The sequence below is a fragment of the Ochotona princeps genome, chromosome 2, assembly GCF_030435755.1.
Source record: "Ochotona princeps isolate mOchPri1 chromosome 2, mOchPri1.hap1, whole genome shotgun sequence".
Lineage (NCBI taxonomy): Eukaryota > Metazoa > Chordata > Mammalia > Lagomorpha > Ochotonidae > Ochotona > Ochotona princeps.
Genome location: NC_080833.1, coordinates 100355480 through 100383108, shown reverse-complemented (window position 1 = coordinate 100383108; position 27629 = coordinate 100355480). Strand labels below are relative to the sequence as shown.

At 47.5% G+C, this 27629-nt stretch overlaps 1 protein-coding gene across 2 annotated transcripts; it reads right to left on the bottom strand.

The window, feature by feature from the left end:
* Positions 1-5265: 5265 nt before the first annotated feature.
* On the bottom strand, positions 5266-26096 carry TENT5C (terminal nucleotidyltransferase 5C). 2 transcript variants are annotated; one of them, XM_004581866.3, is made up of 2 exons: positions 25838-26096; positions 5266-9258 (listed from the first exon to the last, which is right to left on the bottom strand). In XM_004581866.3, exon 2 carries the CDS (start codon positions 9229-9231, stop codon positions 8050-8052), a length of 1182 nt encoding a protein of 393 aa, XP_004581923.2. In that variant the 5' UTR covers positions 9232-9258; positions 25838-26096; the 3' UTR covers positions 5266-8049. The 2 variants fall into 2 exon arrangements, with proteins under 2 accessions (XP_004581923.2, XP_058516098.1); XM_058660115.1 differs by lacking the exon at positions 25838-26096 and adding an exon at positions 18929-19001.
* Between the last annotated feature and the right edge of the window lie 1533 nt (positions 26097-27629).

Sequence of the window (27629 nt, the reverse complement as noted above, 5' to 3'; positions counted from 1 at the left end):
AACTGCTTCAGGTTTTGCTATTAGTTTTCGGGGTCCCCCTCCCTTGTTGGTTTCGTTGTCCCAGAGTGGCAGGTGTGTTTCCTGACTTCTGCAAAAAGCACCCACCCCCAGCCCACAACTTGTGGGTCCTTTACCCCCATGTAATATGGAAGGGGGGAAAAAAAGACATTGCTTCTATTTCAATTCTAATATGAAACTTCATGACAACCACAACAGGCCCCTTTCTTAAGCTTCACTGGCTCAATTTTTCTACGTACCAAGCCAGTTTAATCAGTTGCTTTGACTGCCTCATTCCTCTTCAAAGGCCCTAAGGCAGGAACGTGGCTCTCCGATGCCCCTTCCCCATGCCATCCTGTCAAGCACTGATGAGGACCAACAGTGCTGACGAGGAGGGAGGCAGGTACCCATGCTGGCTCTGCCAGCTGTGTGACCTCTGGGTCTCCTCATCTGTGAACTTAGTGGTCCTGTCTTGGAGCTGTGGCCAGGACCTGGCACTCAGGGAGTATTCCCCAGCAAGTGTGCAGCCCGCCGCAGGGCCCCCCACACCTGTGGCACAAAGGGAGAGTTGTCTGAGAAAAGCTGCCAGCCTGTCCAAGGAATTCCTTTCCTGGATAAGTAAAAGCAGATCTATTACCAGGCAACTCAACACCTCTTGGGCCCTTGAGCGGGGCTGGCAGGACAACTGATGTTTGCACGGTGACTGAGGGTTCACAGGGAGCCTGTGGGTTGTAATGGTGGGACAACCCGACCCTAAGTTCCCTAAGTGTGCAGGCCCTGCCTCTTCCAGGATGTGCCACCTTGGATCACTCAGACACACTCTGGGTCTGTACTGTGTAAATGCTGCTCCCTGGCTCAGGTTTCTGAGGCCCACAAACTGACATATGTAAAGTGTTCTCAATAAACCCTAAAGCCTCAGTCAAATGCGAGGAATTATTCCACTTTCTCATGACTTTAGTTTCTCTGGAGAAAAGCCTCATGCTAGCCCTAGTGAGGGGTGGATTCAAATGGTATAGAACAAGCCCTACCATTTCCCTGTACGCTCTCACACACATATACACCTGTACATTACGGTTCCAGGCACCCCTTTGGATAGCTCCATGCCAGGCTAGCATCTGAAAGAATGTATGTGACTTTTGCCTCTCATGCTTTTTCCCCTAAGGCTCCTTTTGAGAATCTTCTTACATTAAAAAGGAGCCGGCAACTGAACTGCTTTGGGAAGCATGTCCTGGAGTTTAGAGATCTGTGATCCAGTCCTGGTCACAACACATAGAGGCTGACTGCTCTGAGTTAGGTGAGCACTGGTAAGAAACCAAGCTTCCTGACATGCTCCAGCTTCCCTGGATTTTCGGTAGCACTTGCAGAAATTTGTTTCAGGCAATGCCAGTTAGGAGGTTGAGAGGTGTATGGTTCATATGCCAGGGCACCGTGATCTTCCAGATGGCATTTGTTCCCAGAAGAGGAATACAGGCACATAGGCAGGAGAAAGCATGGATCCAAGAAGCACAGCGGTCCCAGCCCTGCTATCACTTAGGCAGGACGTTGTTAGATCTCACCAATCTCTCTTCACCTTCAGCATACATTAAACCGAAATCGCATTCAAGATGATGACTCATTCAAGTGACTGGCCATTTGGTCAGTGAAGGAGAAAATGCTCACTTGGTTAGGAGGACACTTCTGGAGTTCCAGAGATGCTGGGGAGCAACAGCAGCATGCCCCCAGTGTGGGGCATTGGAAATATTCAAGATGTAGAAGACTAGAGAGTTAGGAAGACCACAGCAGAACGTGAAGACGGCAGCCCAAGTGTTGACTTTGTTCAGGAGCCAAGAACTTGTAATCAACAGCATTACAGTGTGCAGAACATGACCGCTCATGCTAGAGGACTGTGTGCCATCTCTTCCCACACAAGTTGTTCTGCTTGTAAACACTGCTGTGGACAATGTCTGAGACTACACTGTTTGTTGGCAACAGATGAGAACTTACAACACATTCTGGTAAATACCCAGATTCAACTCCTGGTTGCTGGAGGCCCCAAGCCTTCTCAGGGCAACAACACATTTGAAGCACCAAGTCCACACCAGCTGTGTGGGAGGCAGGCAGAGGAGAAGGGAACATGTAGGTGTCCACAATACTGATAAAGAACTGATGCAACCCAGTAAGACACCAGGAGAAACAGCAGGAAAGCTGAGGTAGCAGGAACCAAGCTCGGTAAGCAAGAGATGGGGTGACATTGAGTTTTTAGAAATCTATGTAATGGTAGAGTGCATGAAAGGAACTGTGTGTTCTGGAACTGGAAATGGGCCAGCTTAGAAAAGTAGAAAAAAAGGACAGAAGGGGGAGCTGGGAGCTATCTCCAGTCATCATGCCAAGTATGATATATGCCCTGGCACAGCAGGATTTTAAGCAGGTCTAACTGTATAGAGCACAGGGGCTTGGGATTCCCTGTGTTAGAAAGATCCTGTAATAGAGGGGAGACAAGTGATAAGACCCATGAAGTAGCCCAAGCCAAGAGCTGAAGGCAACCAAGAGGTCAGAGTTGAGGAAGATTTCAAAGGGTATACACAGTACCAATGAGAAGAAGGATCCTGGTAGGCAGACATAAGATCAGAAAATTGGTTCAGCCACTGTGGCCAGTTTCTGATCATAGAAAAAGTCAATCCTGGGCCTGGCGTGATAGCATAGTGGTTAAGGTCCTTGCCTTGCACGCACCAGGATCCCATATGGGCACCAGTTCTAATCCCGGTGGCCCTGCTTCCCATCCAGATCCCTGCTTGTGGCCTGGGACAGCAGTTGAGGATGGCCCAAAGTCTTGGGACCCTGCACCCATGTGGGAGACCTGGAAGAGCTCCTGGCTCCTGGCTTCGGATTGGCTCAGCTCCAGCCATTGCGGTCACTTTGGAAGTGAACCAACGGATGGAAAATCTTCCTGTCTCTCCTTCTCTCTGTATATACAACTTTCCAATTTAAAAAAATCTTTTTTTAAAAAAAAGAAAAAGTCAATCCAGCTGCCATGATCAGTTCTCAATCCCAGCAGAGTTAAATCGATCTGAGCAGGTAGCTAGATCAGAGGTTGAGAGAGGCTGAAGAGGCCACTGACATGCATCTAGAGAGTGTGGGTAGCTGGGATAACACAGGCTGGCAGCTGCAGCTTCAAAGGGGAAAGCATAACTGAATAGACATGTTGGCACAGTGAACCTGGAGCATGCGCATCTCACAGGTCCCAAAGCTTACTCATCTTCAGATGGAACACTTTCCTTTGAGGAGGAGCAGTGACAGATGAAAAACTAGAGGGTGATGCCTTCTCGGAGTTCAAGATTTGAGTTTCTTGATAACAGCGAATATCACAGGTGTGAGAGACATTCAGCACGGAAGGGAGGCATCAGAAGGTGCCAGGTAGAGGGTGGAAGAAGGAAGTGTTGGAAAATGGATCAAAGGAATTGGGAAGAAAGCCGTTGGCCATACAGTCTACAAGATCTCTTTAAACCATTTGAAACTTTCAGTTACTCACACGTCACTAGTTCAGCTCTATGCTGTAGAAGTGTGAAGAAACAACAGCAGTGATTATATATAGCATGGTTGAAGTTATTTAGGGCCTCTTATTGGAATGGACTTGGGGCCAAGGCCAGTGGATTCAACCAGGTGACAGTGAAGATGATTTGAAGACTACATCTACTGCTGGGATTAGCTAATAGGCCTTGGTCAACAGCAAAGTTCAACTGACAGTGGTCAGACACCTTGGAAAATGTTTCATGCATGCGGTGTAACCACACATCCCTCCCCCGGAGGAAGCTCCACCTTTCAGAGGAGCAGTCCAGGCTGATCACCTTGATGAGTGTTCCATGTTCATTCAGCACCCTTCCTGAAACTGAATACCACTTCACCACTGAAGAGCAACTGAACAATGAGCCAAACTCACAAGTTTTAATTTTTAAATGTACCTTTATTTCTCAAACTCAAAGCTTTATTTCATCAAGTGCTAACACATTACATTGACAAGTGATTTCATCTATATCAAATAAGAAGGTTAGTGACCATTATCAAAGAGGACACCCCACACATTCTAGGCAATGTTAAGAAATAAAAATTTCAAAGGCTACACAAATACAGAAAAAAGCCTTCCAATTTAATCTAATGATATCGCTTCACTGAAATTAATTTAGAAATAAATAACTATGTTAGGATAATCAAATCTTTACTAGAAAAAAAGCTTGAGTTTTAAGAAAACACCCATATTATTTAACTACTTCCTCTTTAGTGGATGGTCATTTCACCCTCCTATGCCAGCACATGTGAGAATTTGCACCAACTCCCACTAGCCCAGCCAAAACTCCAAGCATTTTCTTTAACTTACACTATTCTTTTTCTGTAAAAAATAAAAGTGACAGGTAAACAAGATTAAGGCACTTGAACTCACACACAAAGGAAAGCCTCTTTTTTCCTGATTCTCACCTTAGGTTTCTCCAAGTAATTCTGAAAAGTGCCAGGTCTTTTTAAACACCTCTCCTTTGGTCCTCTGAATCTATTCAGGTGAAGCCGAGCATATTCCAAAGCAGCAGTGAAATTCTGGCCTCTGCCAAATGAAGGCTATGAAGCTCGCTTTGGACACTAGAAGTTCTTTCAGCTTACAGGATCCAGTCAAAGGGGTCTCCCTAGGGTACAGTCTCTGATACCCAAGAAGCATGGCTCCAAAGTGCATCATCAGGGTCTCTTTTCATGATTGAAAAATTAAATTTCAGTTTACTCTCTGGAAGAGGACATTTGAGCCAAGAGTATAGCAGCATCCTAGAACAAGGCACCAGCACCAAAAAGTTCACTAGTAAGGAGTAACTCAGAAAGTTAAGAAATTGCTTTTGAGTGGTACCATTTCCCAAAGTTAACAGAAGCAGTAGGATTAAAATTCCTAACCTACCAAGAAGGTAAGGACTTAGTGCTAGAGGCGAGGTTGAAGGGTAAGCGCAGATTCAGGATCTGAGTGATTTATTAATATATCACCACAAGTTCACACACATAGCTCAATGACTCAAATCTCCAAGGAAAACTCAAGCTGGGGGGGGAGGGGGGCGGAACTTTGAATGACAAATTACATCTGACCCATTTCAGTAACCAAATTTAGCCTCACCTAAAGGTTGGGCCACACCACATCCTACACACAGTTATCAGTCATCAGGAACTCTGATCTGAGATACAGACTTTCATTTCCACATTGAAATTCTTAAGAATAGCATCTTATTGCCAAAGTAAGATGTGGGCCTAAAAGATCCTAGTGTGTGCTTTTCTGTCTTGACAAAAGATTACCATTTCCTTCTTCCTGCCTGCAAAAACTGGGAAAACAGGCTGCATACCTGCAGAAAACAGCTCAGAGTCCTGAAGCTAATGAGAAACTGCTTAAATTTAGATTAGAACTTGCACTTAAACTTTAGTGCCCTCTGCCACTGCCAAGTTTCATGTTGCTCAATGCACATACAAACACACACACACACACACACACACACACACACGCACACACAAATAGTAAGAACTACTGGACTTAGTTCAAGTTCAGAGTATCTGGTGCTTGGGTGAGCAGTATGAAAGGGAGGTCTCAGCTAGAATTTCCACACACCTGACACTCAAGGTTACCTAGACTATTCTGAAGCTAGCAATAGGTTCATAGAGCAAATGGTCCAGGGGTTGTGTGCTATAATGCAGCTTTGGTCAGTACAGCTCTTAGCCCTGAAGGTTCTAGAAAACATGTCCATTGTCCAACTACAAAAACAGCTGAGCTGACTTAGAAAGGTCAGAAGAGATTCTACCAAGATAGCCAGAAGTGGAAATAAACGAGGGGGCTAGGAATTTCTCACATCTGTACCTCTTTTCATTCTTTAAAGATTACTGCTACATCAGGGTGGTAGGGTGGGGAGAGACAAACAGAATGATCTCCATGAGAAAACTGAAAATTTAATAACTTGTTGAGGGTCCTATCTGGTGCCTCATATCCTGATCTGCAAAGCCTTCCATGCAAAAGCAATACTGATTTCTGTTAGCAAGTACTTATGTTTGGTAGCTTCATCACATTTCAAAGCTTTGGCTAAACACATCAGTCATGTTTGTGCAAATATGTTACCACTTGATTACAATGGCAACTTTTTAAAGTTTTAACTTTTCAGGACTGGGATTTTTTTTCATTGTCCCCCAAGCACCTAGGTCCTCAAATATTGAGCTGATCTTGACTCAAAGTCAATGAGTTCAAGGCTCACAGGGAAACAGGAGCTGGTTCCAGGAAGAAGTGGCCTGAAGTCGCCTACCATAGCACAGCATGGATACCAGCTAACCAAACCTTGGAGTTCAGTCATGTCTTTTACCTAAGAGGACCAAGAATCACATTCCAAAAAAAAATTATGAAAAAAGGTAAACCACTCTTTTTTGGTAAGCATTTCTGCATTAAAGATACCATCCTTGCTCTAGGCAAGGAGAAAGCAATCACAGGGGGCATTGGACTTTAATGGCCACAGTAAGAAAATAAAAGTCAAGAGCACATATTTAATGACATCACCTAGAAACACAAGCTGTCTGGCATTCATTTCTTTGCCCCTGATACCCCAGTGTGATGCTTTCTAAGAGATCCCACCCAAAGCTTTCGAAACACAGAATCCCTTGTCTAACTCCACTGGCAAAGGCAACAGTAGCCTAGAACTCTCCCATTTCCTAAACTTGCATTAGACTAGAGATTAACACTGTTTTCCTTCTAAAGTGCAGAATATAAACAAGTATGATCAAATGTCCCACAATAAGGGCAACTGTCCTTAACTCAATTCTCCCCAAGAGACAATGGAATGATTTCGAAGAGCCTCGGGAGAATCAATGCACGTGAGGCTAGACTTCACGCTTACACCCCTACCTTCACACACAGACTGGGGACAGGTCAGATTCTAAAGTAAATCCACAGGTCACTTAGTTCTACTGAAATTCCTGAACTCCTTTGCTGTCAAAAACACCCAGAGAAGGAAAATCACTATTTTTTTCCCAGGGAAATGAAAGCGAGAAAACACAAAAAATAAACAAAAATTAGGCAAAGGACTCCAGAAAAAAAAACATAAAAATAACTTGTCATACTTGGAATGTGACTAAAATGGGTTTCCAATTAAAACATGGGAATACCCTCATGTCAGTTACTACAATATCTACACACAGCACAATCCTCAGACTTAGAGCAAAACAAAAGCCAGCCAAGGAGAGTTGATGAGGAGGGTGGGGGGACATGTAATGCAGAAAGACTTCCTTAAAGAAAAAAAAAAAAACACAAACATTCATGTTTCCTATTTACAATCATCACCCCCCCACCACTACCACAATTCTACTGTAAGTTCCATATTTTATTTTGTTTTCAAGTTACATTTCAAGAAAAGTCATCATCGGTATCTCACAATTCCTCAAGATAGCACAGCATCTCAACCATAAACCACTTCCAATCAGATCTCAATTCTCCAGCTATTGGCTTTGGTTTATTGATGAACGCGATTCTCAGCTCTGTTGCTGGGGACTAAACAGAAGCAATTTAGTCCCCGGAACAAAAATTAAGTCACAAGAGCACCCTCGTGTCTACCATTTCCTGCCTGGCTAACAGTGGTCCAAGAAGAGACTGATGTCACAATTTGCCTGCAACTGCCCAGGACCCCAGGAATGAGCCAGCACAGCCTAGGCTTCAGTGAGAAGTTGCTCCACACTTCTCACAGGCTGCCTGAGCTCTCCCCAAGTTTTGCTTATTGCACAGAGCTCAAATGCCCCACTGGCTAATATTTGGGACGTGACATGTTGGTGTCTCTCTTGCAAAGATGTGGATAAAGTCACGCTTCCTATAGCAGGTTTCCTGGGGACACTGTAGTACGGATCCTTCTAGGTTTGGCTCATAATATACTGCAGACCCATTCTACTGGGTACACAATGACAAAGAAAGCAGAGTCAGAGCTGAGTTCCCCTTTAAAAGCCAAACACCTACATCTAGAAGGAGGCTCCCCTACCTGAGAGCCCCTGCCCTATGGGGGTTCCCCTGGCAGAAACCCTCAGGTCTCAGGGTTAGTTACAGGGCAGCCAGGTAGGATAAGGCTGGCTGTAGGTAACTGGAGGATGTGCCACGTAGTAGTTGTTGAAGTTGCCGTCACTGACATAGGGAGCTGGCTGGTAGTAGCAGGTGACATTAGTAGTATTGGGGATGATGTTTTGTTCTGCCAGCACGCGCAAGGCCAGGAGGGAGATGAGGTTCAGTGTCTGTCTGCGTTCGTGCCCCATGAGGCACACGGTGCTCTCGTTCACCACCCTGCGAAGGATCATGAGGTAGTCATACTTGCTTCTTTCTTCTTCAGCAAAGTGGTTTTGCAGGTAGGTCTCCAACTTCCTCTGCTGCTCCAGGATGTCTGGAAAGTCAATGAAAAACCTGGAGCACATGTAACGCTCCAAGGTTTTGATTTCTTCCTGGTCGGTGGGCCTGAAATCCCGCACAAGAAGGTTGCTATACTTGAGCAGTCCCCCACCTCGGATCTCTTCGGGGTTCTTGGTGGCGATCAGTCTGTTCTGCAGATGGTCAAGGGCTTCCTCAAAATCCCCATACACGCTCTCCCCGATCACTGTGGGGTAGAAGTGCTCCGAGATGGGGTTATTGGATCCATCGTAGAAAAACAGCAGCGAATCCAGGATGATTTGGAAAGAGTCCACGCTAAACTCAAACTGACGCCGGATGGAGTCGACAAACTTGAGCTCCACATTCCTTCCGTTCTTGTTGGACAGGGAGATGAGGCTCCAGCGGTCGGTATCCGTGCACACCTTGACCAGCTTCTGCACGTAGGCCTCCTTCAGTGTGATCGGGCTGATTTTGAGCTTATTCACGCCCTCTGGCAGGAAGTTGAGGAGAGAGCAGAGAACCACATCCCTGGTCAGCTGAAACTCCACCTCTGTTGGAAGAGCCACGTGAAAGATCAGGTCTAGATCCTTGCAACCCAGGCCGTTGTCTTTGACCAGCACATGGCCAGCTGCAGAGCCATTCAGCCGGACATCCTGAACTTTGATGCCTGCCTCCTCCAGCCGGACACGGACAGTCTGCACAATGTCCTTCAGGGTTATCTCCAAAGTTGGGAAGTTGCCTCGGCCGTGGATGGGGACGACCTCAGTAAGGACCTCATGCAGTCGGCTCACCTGATCCCAGTTGAGCACGCTGAAGGACAGGCAGTCCTTGGTGTTGGTGCTGTTACTCTCCTCTGCCATCTTGAAAGGATGTTCTGGTTGTGGAAGCTGAAACAGAGGGAATAAGAAACAGAGTTAGGATGCACTTGGCCATGGCAAAGCAGCTGGAGGAACACGGAGAGGACATCCATTTTCCTGGGAGATGATTCTGCTCAGTGGTGCTGTTGAGGATGAAACATGTTAAATACATGCAGCAGACTGCCCACTCAGAGGAAGGACAGAGTGCAGACACACACTATACCAATTGGGAAAACTGTAAGACTTTGTCAAGGGATGTGTTGCTGCTTGGCTTGTTTTGTCTGTGTCAAGGTGGTGCTACAGGCCCTAGATGTTTTATTAGATTTCCCTGTTTTTTGTGGCAGTCACCTCTTGTGCTTTTGGCTCCCTAGCTCCCTATTGAATTGGTTGGTACCTGAAACACACACACACACACACACACACACACACACACACTTCCTTTTTGCCAAGAACAGATGAGGTCAGCTGGGTGATAGGACCATCCTACCCTGCTAAGGTGCCTCACACAGGATATGCCAAACGTCCCCAGAGCAGTGTGATCACTCAGCTGCATTTTGAAACCAGCACCTTGGAGTAATCTAAGGAGAATAAAGTTATCACTAAGGAGTAAAAGAAAAATGACACCTGTAACACTGTACTTGCTAGAATAACGAGGTTTCCAAAAATGTTCAACTCCATTGTATTTTACAAAAAAACAAACAATGCATCTTGGAAGTCCATGGGTGTCGTAGTACAACAGGCTAACCCTCTGCTTGGGATGCCCATATTCCTTCCTGGAACGATGGTCTGAGTTCCAGCTTCTGATCCAACTTCCTGTTAGTGTACCCTGGGAAACAGCAGATAATGACTACAGTGCCTTGGCCCCTGTGGCCAAAGGAGAAGACACAGATGAGGTTTTTGGCTCTTGGCTTTGATCTGGCTGTTGTAGGCATCTGGAGAGAGAACCACTAGACAGAAAATATTCATGTCTCTCTCTATGTCTCTCTCTCTCTCTCTCTTTCTCCCCCTGTCACTCTGCCTCTCTAATAGATGCCAATAAGTCAATAATGATTTTTTTAAAAAAAACATATTTTCTATACACTAGAAAACCAAGGTGACTGTGCATTCCTGTGGACCCAAATGCCTCCCAGATGAATATAAAAGCCGAAACAAAGGGCCAGTGCTGTTCTCAGATTTCACTGGGAATGATTTTCCAATCTGTCTGAGGCTTTCTGCCTTGCTGCACACACACACACAAAATCCATCCCAGTGACTTCTGCAGTTTCATTGTTCAGAAGCTGCTGCTTTTGAGTGTGTGCATGTTTTGGCACACATTCCAACATGAATTTCAGACCGTGCCTCAGTGTCACTGATTCCCCAGGCCTGCTACTTCCCATCTGGGCACTGCTGGGCACAGGGAGCTCCTATCACAGCAAAAAATGAGAACACAAGACCATCAACCCAAGGCAGTGAGCAGTGTGCACAACTCCGGGAGAGGAAGAAACCTCCAACAAAGGCAGATGGCAGGGAGCGGGCAGAAAAGGCCAGAGCAGAGCTCACTTTGCAAGAGGAGAACCAGGCAACAGAGAACCAATGTGAACTCCAGGTTTGAGGGAAAGCTAAGGACTGCCAATGCCCAGTGGCTTCCTGTGCCTCTCCTCAAGTCAGACCCTAGGGCTCCATGGGACCTAGTGAAGGGGAAGGTGAACACTCCATAGGATCTAGGCTTGTAATGGGGGAGCTGAACACCTGCTACAGAGACTCTAGGATATCAGATACTGGGAAGGGTGAAGACTTGACACAGCATTCCAAAGTCCTTGGCTACTGACAGCATCCTACCACTGGACATCAAGCAAAATCTGTGACAAGACATTAGGGAAGATGATGATTGGCATTTGGCCTACAGCCAGACTAGGGGCTCTTTGTACACTTTGTAGTTCTCTGTGACTGCTTTTATGATGAGCATGCAGGGCATGTGTGCCATTTAAAAGAATTCAGCCTTTATAGGAAACTATGGTCATAGTTAGTCTGACTATAACAGGAAGAGATGAGTTTTTGCCAGGTATGTTGATCCACCTATAGAAACACAACTAGCTTGAGTCTGGCACCATGGCATAGCAGGCTAAGCCTCCACCAATGGCACTGCCATCCCACTCAGGTACTGGCTTCAGTCCTGACTGCTCCACTTCCCATTTACTTCCCTGGTGATGACCTAGGAAAGCAGTGGAAAATGGCTCAAGTCTTTTGGACCCTGCCCCAAAGACCTGAAGAGAGCTCCTGGCTCCTAGCTTTGAATTGGCTTAGCTCCAGCTTAGCTCCAACCATTGTAGCCATTTGGAAAGTGAACCAGCAGATGGAAGTGCTCTCTCTCTCTCTCTCTCTCTCTCTCTCTCTATGAATTTGCCCTTGAAATAAAAACAAATCTTAGAAAAGTACAACTAATTTGATGCTATCACCTGTTATGCTTGCAAGACCCATGTGCCTCTTACAGATATGAGACATCACACAGCAACAGAGAAGCAACAGAGACACCATATGGGATATAGACACAATTCTGAGAGTGCCCTAGAATCTCAGTAATGTTGCTCAAGTGGAATCACTTATGGGTAGAACCTCTGATTCATGCTTCATTTTTTAGGGAGTTGTTGGTCATATAGAGTTAAGGTCAGGAATATTGGTACTCCAGAACAATAGTACTTAAGGAGCATCAAGGCACCAAAGAGAATCTGGAAGCTGTGGTTTTTTTCCTTTGAAGGGAAACAACATAACTGATATTTTTGCATATTTTTAAAATCTGAATTTTTAGTAAATGTAGAGTCTAAATCTGTTTTTGGATGAAACTTTATGAGGTTTACATGGGAGCAAGGGCAGGTAAAGTCAGCAAAAGTTAAGAAAATGAATGATGTATCCTAGCCTATAAGAGTTATTATAATACCACAGTGAATGAAAAGGCAGAGCAATGGAACAGAATTTTTTAAATGTAGAAATAAAGTCAACCACATGGGAAGGTCTAGTATATAACAAAAGAGACATTTCAAAATAGTGAGGGGAAATGTATCAGGGAGTTGGTTAGTTAATAGATGAAATAATTAAAGTGGATCCCTATCTCATGCTAAATTAAGATATTTGCTTAGATCAAATATGTACATGTAAAAGGACAGGATTCCAATTACTAGGGAAAAATGGAATTTATAAACAGAAAAGGCAGTCCTAAGAGTCACAAAATATATTTGACTCTAGAAAGTTAAAGTAAGTGGTAAAATATCATAAATAAAATAAGAAGTATAACTTGGAAATATCAGTACCATCAGGGAAGGAGCTCATTGCCTCGATAATAAGGAGTTCCAACAAATCAGAAATATAGAAAGGCCAGGGATGCAGCAGTGACTCACATATATAGCACACTTGACCTACGGGGAGGGAGGACTGAACATCTCAGTATATCCTAGCTACCTCCCAAAGCAGCAAAGATCAATAGATCTGGTTATGTGAGGAAGGAGTCAACTCTAACAGAGCGCCCGTGGGTTCTCTCTCAAGAACAATGTGACACTCAAGTGTGCACATGCTCTGATGTGGCAATTCTGCTCTCCATAAGACAGACTATCTTGCATTTCATCCAAGAGGTATACTTGCAAGTACTCAAAATCACACATTCAAGAATTATTTAGAAAGCTACAAGAATCCTTTACAAGACAACAAGTAAGTGATTTGCGGCATGGATGCAACAGGTCACACATACAGTTGTTAAAGAGAATGGCAGCTGCTTTCTCTGTAAGAATGAGAAGTGCTTATTGAGATTAATTAGCAGAGGCCAGCACTGTGGCATAACAGATTGATGCCACCTGTAATGTTGACATCCCATATGAACACCAGCTCAGGTCCTGGATGCTCCACTTCCTATCCAACTCTTTGCTGTTGTGCCTGGTAAAACAGCAGAAGACAGTCTAAGCACTTGCAGCCATGTGGGAGATCAGAAGCAGCTCCTGACTACCATAGCCATTTGGGGAATGAATCAGTGGATGGAAGGTCTCTGTCTCCTTCCTTCCTGCAACTCTGCGTTTCAAATAAATAAAATAAATGTCAAAAATCAGAGAAAAAGCGATTCAGTAGCAGGTAAGCCAATACAAAGCAGTGCATAGAAGTTAATCCTTCTACAAGCACATAAACCTCCAAATAGATATATAAGAAGTAGTCCAGCCTATACCAAAAACCATCCCTTTGGATAAGGGGATGAGACAAGAAAAGTTAATTTTGTGTCCTTTGAACACAGAACATATGTATGTACTAGTTGAAATTAAGGTCTTATGATTTATGTGCTAAAGTCTTTCCCTGATGAACTACTATTCATCTGCTCCATTATTTAATTTCTTCTATTCCTCTTTTTCCCCCTGGTCCCATTCCCATCTTCAAGTGCTAAGGAAATCAAAAACACGGATCTCTATATGAGTGGATAGGGGAGGGTGTTGTATTTCCACAAGAATGCCTTGTGGTCAAATTTCTATAAATCCATCTTAACAGATACTTGCTGTTTACTTTTTAAAAACCTACGCTGTCTCAAAATATGAATAACCAATTCATCTTGTTCCATTATGTTAACCAAAATTTTCTGCCCTTTCATAGAATTGCTATTTCTCAATTCAAACAACCTGCACGGAACTGTTGAATATTGCTACAGTTATGAGAAGTTGAATGAACACAATAAATGCTTCCTAAGGAATCTAAGATCACATAACAGGCAACTTCCAGGTAAAGTTCTCAAGCAAAAACCAGGGTTTTACGGAAATGAAACATTTCAAAACGCATGGAAAATCGAGTTTAAAAAGTAAATTTTGCTGCAAAAAAAAAAAAAGGAAAAACAATCTTTGAAATCCATACATAGTTTTTTTTCAAAGGATACACTTTCCCCGAACTCTTTTTTTAAAGGCTTATTTTATTTTTATTGCAAAGTCAGATATATACAGAGAGGAGGAGAGACAGAGAGGAAGATCTTCTGTCCAAAGATTCACTCCCCAAGCGACCACAATGTCCAGTACTGCACTGATCTGAAACCAGGAGCCGGGAACTTCTTCCAGGGCTCCCACACGGGTACATGGTCCCAAGGCTTTGGGCCATCTTCAACTGCTTTCACAGGCCACAAGCAGGGAGCTGGATGGGAAGTGGAACTGCTGGGACACGAACCAGCGCCCATACGGGATCCAGGTGCTTTCCAAGGAGAGGACTTTCAAGCCACTAGGCCACTGCGCCAGACCCTCCCTAAACTCTGAAGATGTTTGCATGAATGAATTTCAAGATTTTTTTCTACTTTTGGAGAAGTAGTGTATATCCAAGCCCATGGTACGGTTTGAACCCTCCCAGTGTGCCATCTTTTAAATAAAGAGGAGCTCGATTTCTTGAAGGTCCACATTTAGGCTCAGTTCATACAAAATGCTCAGCTTGCAGAGCCTAAAGGAAATCCAGCGCTTCTGAAGGAAGAGTTCATCCAGGTCCGGCATGGCGGCCCAGCAGGCAAAGCCACACCCTGTGACACCAGCACCCCACATCAGAGTGTGAGTTTGAGGCTATTTAGGAAATGAGCCAGGGATAGAAGATTCACATCTCCCTCTCTGTCCATGCCTTATAAATAAATAAATAAATAAATAAATAAATAAATAAATAAATAAATATTGTTTTTAAAAGAGTTCATTTTCCTTCACTCATGCACACAATTTTCACATACCAAAAGCTCATTTTCAAATCCCTTACACAAACACTGATATTACCAGAATAAATCTATCAAGTGAGAGGCCCTCAGTGCTTAGATAACACACCAGAGCTTCGCTTACCAGTTTCAGTTTTAATTAACCACTTTAAATCAACAGCCATAGAATCCCCACAGAAAAGAATCACATGGGACACACATTCCAAACTCATGAAGGGCCCCAGCGACAGGCAAACTCTAGCTGGCAGAATTCACAAAACAGTGACGAGAAAAACTGACTCGGGGTCTCCTAATTTCAAACTCTGTGCTTTGCTTCTCTGCTACTGATTGGAAGCCTAGTCACCATAGAGGCAGGGACAGATGGGAATGATGATTTGTCACCGATTTGAACATTCAGGCACCTTCTGACAACTCAGGAGACCCACCTGCTTTCCCAGGTCAATCTACGTGGTCCTTCTTAAAGGTTTGATTCTTGACACATTTTTCCCAGGGATCCCTGAATGCCTCCTTTCCTTCCCATATCTGGCTGCAGCGGGAAGCTAGAATACACACATTGAAAGAAAACGGGTTTCCAGCAAAAGGAGCAAAAGCAGCATGGGAAAGACAACTAAGTCCTGAAGATTAAGCCAAGCCCAAGGACAAAGCCAGTGTCAAACTTACTTTATCATTTCCCACCAGCTAGGGCAGAGCTACATAAGCAGGTTCATCTGAAAACCCATATCTGAGCCCTAATAGGAAGAGAAAGCTTTCTCTAATCTTGCTATGCAATTTATCTAGCTCCCTAGACTAGCCACTCAGCTCAAAGAAACAGGGAGACAGAGTCTGTGGCAGCAGGAGGGGGACAGGAAACTTAAGGTAGATGCGTGGGTGGGGCAGATGAACACACATTGGAGATGACAGTATTGACAGCATTTGTAATTCTTGCATACAGGTCACAGGTCAAATCAACACTGCCTCCTACTCTGTACACTCTGTGAGTCAACAAGTGATGGCTCAAGAGGTTGGATCCCCACCACCCACGTGGGAGATCTAGATTATTTCCACCTTTGTGCTTTTGTCTAGCCCAGCTCCAGCTGGAAGAGTGTGCTCTCTCTCTGTCTCTTTTCCTCCTGCCCTTCCACGTGCCCTTCAGAGAAACAAAAAACTTTAAAAAATGAACACAAAGAAATGTAAATGCATTTCAGCAATTCTTCTGAGGACAAAAATTCCCTTTCACTGTATTTGGATGTTTTCTCAAAAGCATGGGCCTTCCAGGCCAGGGTGAAAAAAAAAAAAAGTCATCTATGGGCAATGGGCCAAGCCTCAACCCAGACTGCATCCATGGAACAAAGACACCTGTCATCCCTGGCTGCAGCCAAGAGAGGCCCCATGTACCTGCAGGTCTTCCCACAAAAGCTCTTCTCCCCCACAGGCAAGAGAAGGCACATTCCACAAAACAGACTACCTCACTGCATGCAGAGGCCTAGCGGGTGTGAGCAGATGTAAAAGCGGGAACCAAGACACCTCCTCGCATCCTATCCTGCTCTTAGTGAGAAAGGAGAACCCCACGTGCGTGCAGGCCTGCTTCTTGAAGAGTACCCAGGTGGATAAGGAACAATGGCAACAGTGCTTTGCGTGAGCCACTTCATCTCAATTGTCATTCAGTCCTCACAAGCACCCTGAGGACTCTTACAGCTGCTTCCTTCCACAGAGCCAGGAATAAGGTTCAGAAGCGATTCAGCGCATCCACCCCAAGTCCTCTACCCCAAGCCAGTGCCTGAAGTCGTGGAGCTGGGTACTTCCTCCACCAAGCTCAAAGTCTCCATGATGGATAGAGAGCCTGCCAAACAAATACCCACAGTGCCCTGGGACAGCTTGCTGCTACTGAAGTACTCCTCTGAAACAAACATGGCAAAATAAGAAAAAAGCCACCTCCTATGCTCCATAACATCATTGTGGATAATAACCCTTCACTGCCTACTTTTGTCAAAGGTGTTTATGGGCAACCTCAGAGAGATACCACGAAAGAAAATTCATTGATTCTGGTAGGTGGGATTCCTACTTCTTAATGAGCCTGCACATCAGTGGTTTCATAACAAGCAACCAGTCCTGCCCACATCCTTGTCCCACGGGATTCACTGAGTCCCCCGAAGGCTTTGCAAAGGGCAGCACTCACAGGGCCACGAGAAACCAAATGTGATGTGTAGCAACTATGAGCCATGACTGACAATGTGCTAAACACACAGGTTGACACAGTGCTGACAGGGCTGTACCTGGATCACCTGTTCCACTCCTACAGTGATGGCCTCTTTGAAGATGAGGAACCCATAACACAAAAACAGACAAAGACAATGGGCCAATTGCAAATTGTCCAGGGACATCTGCTCCCAGGGTGGATATGGGATGCTAAGAGACTTCCTCTCAGGCAGGCAGATTGCTTTTGCATCTTGTGTTGGGGGTGAGGTAGGGTGGAGAGGACCTGAGAAAAAGCTAGGTGCTCAGGTACTCCCAGCCAGGAGGTGGCAAAATGCAGAAGGAAGAGGAAGGAAGGCATGGAGACGTTTCATAAGTGGGTCCCAGGGAATTATGGCTGGATGTGCTAAAACCACTGTGTGTGGTAAACCAGATGGCAACAGCAGATGCCAAAAACTGTAGTATTCAGAATTGAAATCTGCAATGGCTGCCCTCATAGAAATTTCCTCTCCAAATCATTACGATCGTAACTGTTATGCTAATTTGGTAAAGAAGCAATGGCTGGGAGATGCAGGCCAGGATTTGACCTTTTGAGGGAACCCAAGGTGCCCACCAGCTTGCCTGCAGATGGTGATTCCAGATACAGCAGGTCCAGAAGAGAGTGAACCTAGCAATGCGAGGGGTTTGAAGAGTCAGCGCGCCAAGCAAGCATCACCAGGAAAAACAACAGTACTGGATGTTTGGGATGGGCTGATGTTGATCAAGAGCACTCAGGCAACTGGCTGGAATTGGCCCTCATGGCTGGGAACTCAGGAGTGTTAGCTGCTGACAAAGCCACAGAACAGGCCAGGCTCTGCAGACAGGAAGGCAACCTTCTCAGCTCCAAGAAACCCACTGAATATCCCCACTAAGGAAAGATGGGGACTTTTGCAGAGATGGCCAGACTCCCAGGACCATCCAAGAGAGCAGAGCTGAACCAAGACTGAAAACAGACATGGCCTGGAACTGACAGCTGAACTTGCAAATGCTGCCCTGGAGACCAAACACCTGTTGCTTTCTCCACCTGCATCAAGTTTGACACTTGAAGTTCTGTCAGCCACCAAAGAAGGACCAGGTGCTTTGATGGCCCACAGGAATGCCGCCCCCCACCCCCACCCCCACACACATGACAGAGGTGGTAGCAGATGAAGTGAGCAGAAAGGAGGAAAGCCAGTGTGGCTATAGACAGAACTTTAAGAGAAACCTCTTTGACTCCTTGAACTCCTGGAAGGGTGAAGGCCAAAAGCTATCTAGGACCTAGAGGGCAAGCTGAGGAAGCATTTTGCCTGCCAGCTGCTCCCTAACCAGGGCTAGGATCCAACACCAGGAAAGGCCGTGCTCTGAACACTCCTTTATGCCCCACACCCACACATACAACAGCTACAGATAACAGAGGCACACATGTGTGTCTCATGTACAGGGTGTTAGAGTTTCAGTTAGTAGACAGTATAGTAGACAAAATGATTTTTTTTTCTCAGAAAGGATATTAATTTTTCCCCCAAGAAGTTCATTTCACAATGGTGCATTTGGCCTCCATTCACAAAAGTAACCCTTCCAAGCTGCCACACCAAGCCGTGCCCAGAGAAACCATTCCCAAGGCAGGGACCAGCCAACTCCACAGCTGGTCTTTTCTCACTCTCAGCTCAATCGCACTCAGCCAGAGGGAATCAGCAGATTTTCTCAGGGTTTTCAACATCCTCCCGGCCACATAACAACTGCTGTTTACCAAACTCCAAAAAACTTGGTTCGATTCCCACGGTAGAGTCCTGCATCAAAACCGAGACAAGCCACAGGAATAGCACAGAGTGCCACCTCACTGTGCTCTGGGAGCTTGGAGTCAGAGGCAGGGTCTCGAGAACTCTAACTTGCCACTGATGTCAATGAGCAGTCAAAACGGTTATCAGTGACTGGACTCCATCCACACATGCCAGCCTGATGACGACTCCCAAGAGAAAGCTCCTTCCCACCTTGCAAAATAGGATGCCTGTGCAAGTGTGGGTGGACAGATAAGCCTCGAAGAGCTAACATGGTGGTTGCAAAACAGCCCCAAACCAGAATCAAAATACTGGCCAGATATTACCGTAGGCAAATACAAGTGCTGAAAGGAATACCCTAAGTAGCTGCAAATGTAAATATCAGCACGATCACAATTTGACAGCTTGTAATGCACACTGAGTCCAAAAACTTTCAGGTTTTTTTTCTCTCAACATGTCAGCGGTAACTGTTACATACAAAACATGAACTGGAAATAACCCTTACTGCTGTTTGCCTCGATCCCCTGCCCCAATCAAAGAGATGTCACTGGTGCGAATTTTTTAAAAGACTTCCCAAACAGATTCAGTCCTTGTGCTTTACAGATGTACTAGAGTACAGAAGACAGGATATTCCTGGAGGGCGGCCTGTGGACTGTAAGAGTGCCCAAGTTTACACACAAGCTGAAGCGTTTAAGAGCTGACAGCCCACAGATTTCAAAGGTCTCATCTGCAGGCCCCTTGGCCATCTCACTCTCCGGGTTGGAGCCTCCAACAGCTGTTGGTTGTCCAAAACCAAGACTGTATTTGGCTAACAGTCCTGTCTAGTCACAGCAACATCCCTGGGCCTTATCAGCAAAGGGACAAGCAATGCCTCATTACTGAAAGGCAGCACTTATCACAGTTAGACACACAGACACACCCCAGTCACAAGTGTCCAATTTGGAGTTGACCTCAATTCCAGTGTGGATGCTACTTTCACACATCGCTTCACCCAGTTTATGTTTTATTTGAGGGTTAACATTCAGGCAGCAGCAGGCATCTGGGCTCCAGATTCTCTACATGGCAGTGGCCCAAGCAAAATTTTACCAGGCTCAGTCAGTGGTCTCACTGACATTATGATGCTAACTAAGGGACTGGTGCTGTAGCATAGCAAGTCAAACTGCTGCCTGCAGACCCAGCATCACATAAGGGCTCAAGTTCAAGTCCTGGATGCTCCACTTCCAATCTGAGAAAGCAGCAAAAGATAGCCCAAGTTCCTGGGCCCCTGAATACATGTAAGAGACCCAAAAGAAGCTCCTGGCTTCAACATAGCCCAGTCACAGCTGATTTATCCATGTGAAGCTAACCAACAGATAAAAGACCTCTCTCTCCCTCCCTTGCTCCCTCCCTCCCTCCATAACTCTGCCTTTCAAAAAATTAAAATGATGCTAATAGAAATTGGGGTGGATGGCATTAACAAGACTGGTGGTACCCATTCCCACACCAACTTCACCTGAACTGTTTAAACTACCTTGTCTTTGGCATTCATCCATGTGTAAAACCACTGGTTAAGAATGCACTTCATAAGGATCACTGCAAATGGGCATTTACCAAGCAGTAATGCGTTAGTGTGACTGGGTCTCTCATCAGAACTTTTTACTTTAAAGTCACTTATTCTCACACTTTGATTCTAATTTAAAGCACTGATGTAGCTGTTGATAATTTAAGCACCAGTTTCCCTACTAATTTCAGATAATTTTATTCAAACTTCTTTTAAGTTATGTTACCTTAAAATTATAAAGAAACCAGCTGGAGAACACCACATCAAGAATCAAATGTGCTGTCTTCTGGTGTCCAGCCTACGTCACGAGGTGAATGAGTCTCAGTACACAGCCATCAGCCAAGACACCCCACCTCCCTTGCATTCCTTCACCTAGCTGGATGCCTACTATGTTTTGGGCACTGTTCTAGGAGCTTATGATACAACTGCAAACCAGAGACAAAGATCCCTGCCCTCCGAAGGCTTACCTTGGATCATCCTCTTTTCCAAGAACTTCGGTTGTTCAGCTCTTGCCTCCCGCCCCACACACACACGTAGAGTCAGAATTTGAAAGTCCAATGTTTTCCCATGTTTTTCACGTGCTCTGCCCAACACGGCAGCCATGTGCTACTTAAAATGAGGCCATTTCAAATTTTGCAAGTGTAAAATGCATATGGTATTTCAAAGACTTGGTGGGGAAAAAAAGGAGTTGAAAATGGCTCATTTGTATTTTTATATTGATTATACATTGAAATCACAGTATTTAATGAGTCTGCTTAACCCAGCATATTAAAGTCTCAACTTCTGGAAGACTCATGCATTTCTCCTCTTCTATTGGCCAACAGCGGCCTATGCTATTGCCTTTATTACAATGAAGAAATTGAAGCTTGAAGAGGCAAGAATTCTGCCAAGACCAGAACCCTGTGTCCCCACAACCAAAGGGAGCGGACAAGGCAGCAAGGCGGGGACCATAAAGACTACAAAGGGCCTGGGCGTGGCAGGGAACCCACATGCAGTGTCAGGTTCCCAGCACCTGGAAGCAGAGCTAGTGCCTAGCTGAGCAGCTCTGGCAGGCGCCCAGACGCAAGACAGGTAGTTGGTTGGCATCCCTTCAGCCACCACTTCTGGATCTACGACAGTCACCATTAAACGATCCCATGGGACTGACAAAACCACCCAACACCTATAGCACCAGGCAGCTGCAATTGACCCTAATGCCCATCCCAGACTGTAGCAGGCAGAGGGCAGGGGTGGGCAGCCAGGCCAGGAGCAGCACTGCCTTGTCTTTCTACCTTATGAGGGCGCAGCAAGTGGAGTCACGTTTTTTTCAGGAAGCTTTTAATGGAGACAGATCAGGGATTTGTGAGCTCATCTCATGGAAGGTACAGTGTTAAAAACAGAAAATACAAGTCTGAACTGAAAAGTAGTACCAAAGAGGAGATGTTGGATAAGGGGATGCTAGAAGCAGACAGCAGGGAGGGGTCAGAAGCCTATGGGTGGGGCCCCCTAAGCTGCTTATGGTCATGTCTGGGGAGGAAAGAGGAGCATTCCTTTGTTCAAACAGAGCAGGCACAAGGGTCAGCCAAGAGAGGTCAAGACAAGAGGAAGAATGAGTTAGTGAGACAGAGATCAGGAAAAGGAGGAAGGGCAACCCCCATGTGTGCTTGCAGTGGGTTTCAGATGCTTGGGGCAGCACAACTGGTCAGGAGCAGAGACGTGCTGGGCCAGTGCTCTTACCAAGCTGCAGTCCACAGGCCCCTAAACCAGGTCAGTGATGACAGTGGGAAACCAAAGATAAAAGAGAGAAAGAATCAGCAGAACGAGCAACTGAGTGAGCACCAAAACAGAAAGGCTGAACGAGCCCTGGGCGGCTGCATGGGCTGGAAATGCCTGCAAGAGCTTCAGGAGCCTCAGCTGTTGGTTAATTAGTAGTCATCAGCCAACAGTACCAGATCCATATCCCTGAGGCCCGGCAGAAAACCATGACCCAGAAACCACTTTGCACTGTAGGCTGGGACTCTAGACCCCAAAGAGACTCCACCGATGCCTTGGCCCACCAGAACAACACCCATCCACGTAAAGCCTACCACCACAATCCACATAACAGGGGTCCCCTCGAAAGGCAGCCAAGCTGGCGGCAGGCTGGCGTTCTCATTGAGCACAGAACTTCTCCAGCCCCCACCATCATTGACCCGAGGCTCCCAAGCACTTCCACAGCCTAATTGAAGCCGACCCAGCTCCTCCCGCACCCAGAGGCTTCCGAAGGCCCTCTTGCATACCATCGCCTTGGCCTCCTCAGCACCTGGCAGAAACCACTGCCTAGGAAGCACTTAACCACTTAGTGACTCAAACACTGGGATCCAAGAGGAAATACTATGTACTTGAATGACCAAGTCCCCAAACGGCTCTGGGTCTAAAATCCCCCTGCATGGAGAGTTGCTTAACATCAGCAGTTATTTCTTCATATTGGCTCTTTTCTAATGTTCCAAGAAGCTTCACAAACAGTTCAAAAACAGGCTACAGGGCCAACTGTACACAAGCTATCCATCCTAAGCCATTCATAAGGCTGCCTTCTATAATTGGGCAGCCATGTACATTTCAAATATAAGCTTACTTGTAATATGGCCAGTAAGAAGCATTTAAAAAAAAGGAGAAAGTCCCTGAAATACATGATTGTCAGCACTGTTGATGTGTCCAAATGGAATTACAGATGGACACTCACAGATGGAACACAAAGGTGTCTGCAACTGATGGCCATCGAATGCACTACAGTCAACACAGCAAGACGGAAGAAGGCATTTTTCTGTTACTTTCTTCAGTAACAATGTGCACGTGAGTGTGTGTGTGTGCGTGCATGTGCACACACACACACCAGATTTTATCTAACACCACCAGCACAGTAATATTTTTTCTGAAGTGACACCTCAGCCTCTGCATGGCTTCCTGTGAGAGACACACACACACACACAGAGGAAGACAGGACAACTCAGAGTCAGTCAAGAAACCCAAGATATCAATAAACCCAAAGGCAACAACATGAGCTTAATTGAACTTACGAAGCAAGGCCTGGGCCGCTCCAACACCATTCAGTAATGAGAAAGGTTTAACAGCCATTCAGAGCTCCTGCTGACTCCATGAATAGAACATATCCAAGATGACAGAGGAAGGCAGGGTACTACTTGCTGGAGCAGTTAAGAAAACACATTGACAAAAGTTTTCTCATCAAACATGTATCAAACATGGCCGGTGAATAGTAAACACCAGGGCACCAGGGTGCACTTGTGAGCTATCTTCATTGCCAGGTTGTTCCTTGGACTTTTAAAAGTGTGAAGAATTTTCTGTTCTGAAGGCCAGTGCAGGATGTACATACTCTGGCCCGACCTTGAACACAAGGCAACTAGGCTAAATGCGCACACTGTGTGAGATAGGAGTGGATGGGGGAGGCTGAGTCTCAGGGCAGGATTTCCGCGCCTCCTTGTATTAGGGGGACAGCTGGGGAGAGTCCAGGGGGCTCACCTAATAGCCATTCTGGGGAGAGGGGAGAAAAGGCCAAGAGCTGGTCTTTCTCCTTCAGAGTTACATAGACTTCATCTCTGGATACAAGGTAGGCATTGCGGGGGTGGGGGGAAACTCCTCTGGAGAAAGCCAGCAGCTGTCAGTGCTGTGCCCACACGAAAGTTTCTTCTGAAATTAGGGACCTTCACTGGGCAACAACTTAAGAGACCCCCTAGCACAGACTTAACAACAACAACAAAAACAACAAAAGCTGATGTTTGGGGGACACTTCCTGCAGCTTCCCCAAATCATTACACACAATATATCAAATCTTACTCCCCAAAACTCCCTCTTGAGAAGATAGAGGTTGGGATCCACTAACAGACAAGGTTTCAGTTATCTGAAGTAAACTACACATCGGAGGTAACAAGTTATCCACACTGAAATACAAGAATTTCAAAGGACAGAACCCATGGCTGCCCCCGCCTAGAGTGCTTCAGAAAAGCCAGCCTTGTTGTTAATCCCAACCGCAGGGGCTAGTAATCACCGCGACTCTTGCTAAGCTTTTCTGCCAGCTCAAGGTGCCTGCCTTCGTTGCGGGCAAGCCAAAGAAAGTACTCAGGCACATAAGTTGAGACAGACAACAATGCCTCCCCCCCTTCTCCCAGGAGGATATAATCATGTTAACTTAACGTCCTGCTAAACCTCAGTCTTCTAAGCCCCTACTAAACTTTCTGAATACCAGCTACACTTACACAAGTTTTACAGGAGTTAATTGCAAGTGCACTCTGCACTTCACAATACTCACGTTACACCCCCCATATAACTTATCTCGAGTGAAAAAGGGGTGCAAACCCACGCTTAACAAGTGAGTGGGAGCCGTGCAGAAACCTCTCAGCGCAGGACTGCGAGGTCCCTGGGCCCGGTTTAACCCGGCCTAGACCCAAACAGCCAGTTCTACCGGGAATAGGCGCGCTACACCAGGAAGCCTCCCCGCACTCCGAGGGCACGCGCCTGGAGCTTCTCGCTAGTTGTCGCGGCGTACAGGCGGCCAGCTTGTCTCGGCTGGTCCGCCCCCTCTGACTGCCCCTCTCGCCCTGTGATCTGAGCGTAAAAGAGCCCAAGACCCAGACACCACCCGGGGCCGACGCGCCTCGGAGCCAGCCGCTGCACCGCTATCCAACTCTCGCAGACTTCTTTGGGGTTTTTTGCCTAATGATGAGGAGGCGAGCCTCATTCCCCAAGGGGGAAGAAAAGAAAGTTGGCGCAGTCCCCGCCGCCGTATTCTAGAGCACTTTTTCGGGATTCGCGCGCGTACCAACCCCTCACTGGGCTCCTTGGCTGCTCCGGGTGTCCACCGCCGTGGACAGGGAGGGGTCCCGCCCTCCCGCCCTCTCGGTTCAAGCCCAGACCCTGGCACCACGCCTGGGCAGCGCCCCGCCCCTGCTCACAATTTTGCAAGCCCCTGCCCGCTGCGTTTCCAACTGTGCCCGGAGAAACCGCCGCGTTCTAATTCGCGCTCGGCCCGTCGGAGCCCGCGGGAGCGCAAGGGCGAGCCCGAGACCATCAGCCAGGCCCAGGATGGAGGGACGGCGGACTACCCCGGAGAACAGGCCCCAGGCGCCAGCCCGCCGTCGGGAAGCGCTGAGCAGGAACTCGCTGGAGTTTGCCAAGCTCCGACTTCAGTCTCGGTTGCAGCTTTTTCTCCCTGCGCGTCTCGTCCGGGCCCTCCGGGACGGCGCAAAGGTGGAGGGAGCGGCAGGCGAAAGCAGCCCAGGATCACCGCACCTGTCCGCACCTCCACTCCGGACTCCCCGCCCTCCCCTAGACCCCTAGCTCCGTACACCTGGCTCGGTCAAGCACCCATCGGCAGAGGGCCGACCCTCACAAGGTAGCGGCAGAGCCGAGCGCCAGCACCCGTGCGCCTCTGGACAAAGGTGGCCAGGGACTCACCTGGACGGTGGAAGCGGAGGTGACAGAGGGAGGTCCTTGGCGTGGGCAGCCCCCGGCAGGAGCGGCGCGGTCACTACAGCCCCCAAACGAGCGGCACCGAGTGAGCCGTCCTGCCGCCGCCCCCTCGGTTCTTAAACGGCCTGGCCACGCCCACGCCCGTCCACCGCGGCCCGGGCCCCGCCTCGAAGCCAGCCCTCCAGGGGAGCCAGGGGCGGGGCAAGGCCGGGCCGGGCCCTCGGGCTCAGCCTGCCCGGCCGCTGACGGCAGGGGCGGGGCCAGCGCTGCCCTCTGATTGGCTGCTCGGGTGAATGGTTGCCGAGAGACGAGTAAATCTTGCGGCGAGGGGGCTGGGAGGGGCGGGTGCAGAGGCGGTCGTCTTGCGCAGGCGCAATAGCGAGGGGCTGTGTGCGCCCCAAACTTTTGGAGTCCACTTGAGTCGTTTTGCTTTCCGCTCTCCTCCACGCTCTTTTCGGCCGTTCCCAGAAGCGGAACTTTTCCCTAGCTCTAGCCTGGTACCGACGCAGCCTGTTTTCCTTCTGTGTCTCCGGGAAGTAGGGGGTTTCGCGAGGGTCTTCCTTCCTCCAGAAATGGGGCGTGAAGTGCCCGTGCCTACCTGAGGTGTGAGTTCCTGAAGTTGGATGGTTTGAGGGGCCTGGGCACCTTTCGGACGCCCCTAGCTAATTGGCAGGGGCTGGTGGAGGCGTGGCCTCGGGGGCGGGGCCGTGGTTTGGCTGCCGGACCCACCTGTACGCAGTTCCCGAGGCTTCGGCCCCGCGCAGGTAACTCGGCGGGGCGCGGCGGTGTGGGTTACACGACGTGCGGACGGCACCGACACCCCCAACCCTTGCACCAGCGGCAGTTTCCAGCCCAGGTTTTTCCTGAGGACTCCCTGGAGCTGCCATCTCCTTTCGGCAGCTCACAGCTGTGAGGCCCAGGGCTAGCGAGCTAAGCCACTCTGCACAAGCCTTCGCCTCCTGTCTGCGGGCTGGGCCTAAGCCTGGGACGACTCCTAGGGGGTCCCAGAAGCGCTGAGCAGGAAAGCCCTGTGTTTGGAGAGGTTGGCTAGTGCAGAGTCTTGTGTCAAGTTGCTGTGAGGCAGAGGCTGTGTTTAGCTAATGGTAGCTGTTGCCTATGCATAAACAGTCGTTGCACTCCTGGGGAGCCTCTAGAAGTTGCTGTGGGGGGTGGGGGGAAGATGACTTCCTTTGCAATAGTTCCTTTCCCCTCACCGCCCCCCACCTCCTTCCCTCTGCCAGAACTACGTGTGGTTCTCAGCGTCTGCCAGTCTTATGACGAGTCCTCAAAGAAATGCCGTTCGCTCGTCAGGAGCCGCATGCGTCTCCAGGCATTGTAATAGGATAGGAGTTCTGTCGAAGTGCCTGTAGGAGAAGCCGCACATGCTCCTCGTCACAACATGAGAATCTGTGGTCTGGCGGGCTTCTGTTTGTTTTTCCCTTTTTACAGGGAGGGGGATGTTTACTACTCAGCAAGGTGCACAGATCCTCAGCAGTGCCGAAGGATGACTCCATACGGGTGTCAGCAGAGTCCATGTCCCCCAGGCCAACAGAGAAACCGTTTCCAGCCCGCGTCCTGCCCATCTGTGCACTTTGTATCCGTGTTCTCCAGCTCAGCCGCGGGTCTGTGAGAGTCGCCCGCCTTGTTGTGTTGGACAGGGGTTAGTTCTTTCTCATTGCCCTTTAATACTTTAACCTGTGAACGAAGCTGCCGGAGCAATCTTGCACACGGCTTTTGGTGAATGTAGTAAACTCCTGTCACTCACACAGCCAGGTTG

Excerpts from the sequence above, each read along its gene's own strand:
- TENT5C (XM_004581866.3), bottom strand. The coding sequence starts at position 9,231 with ATGGCAGAGGAGAGTAACAGCACCAACACCAAGGACTGCCTGTCCTTC.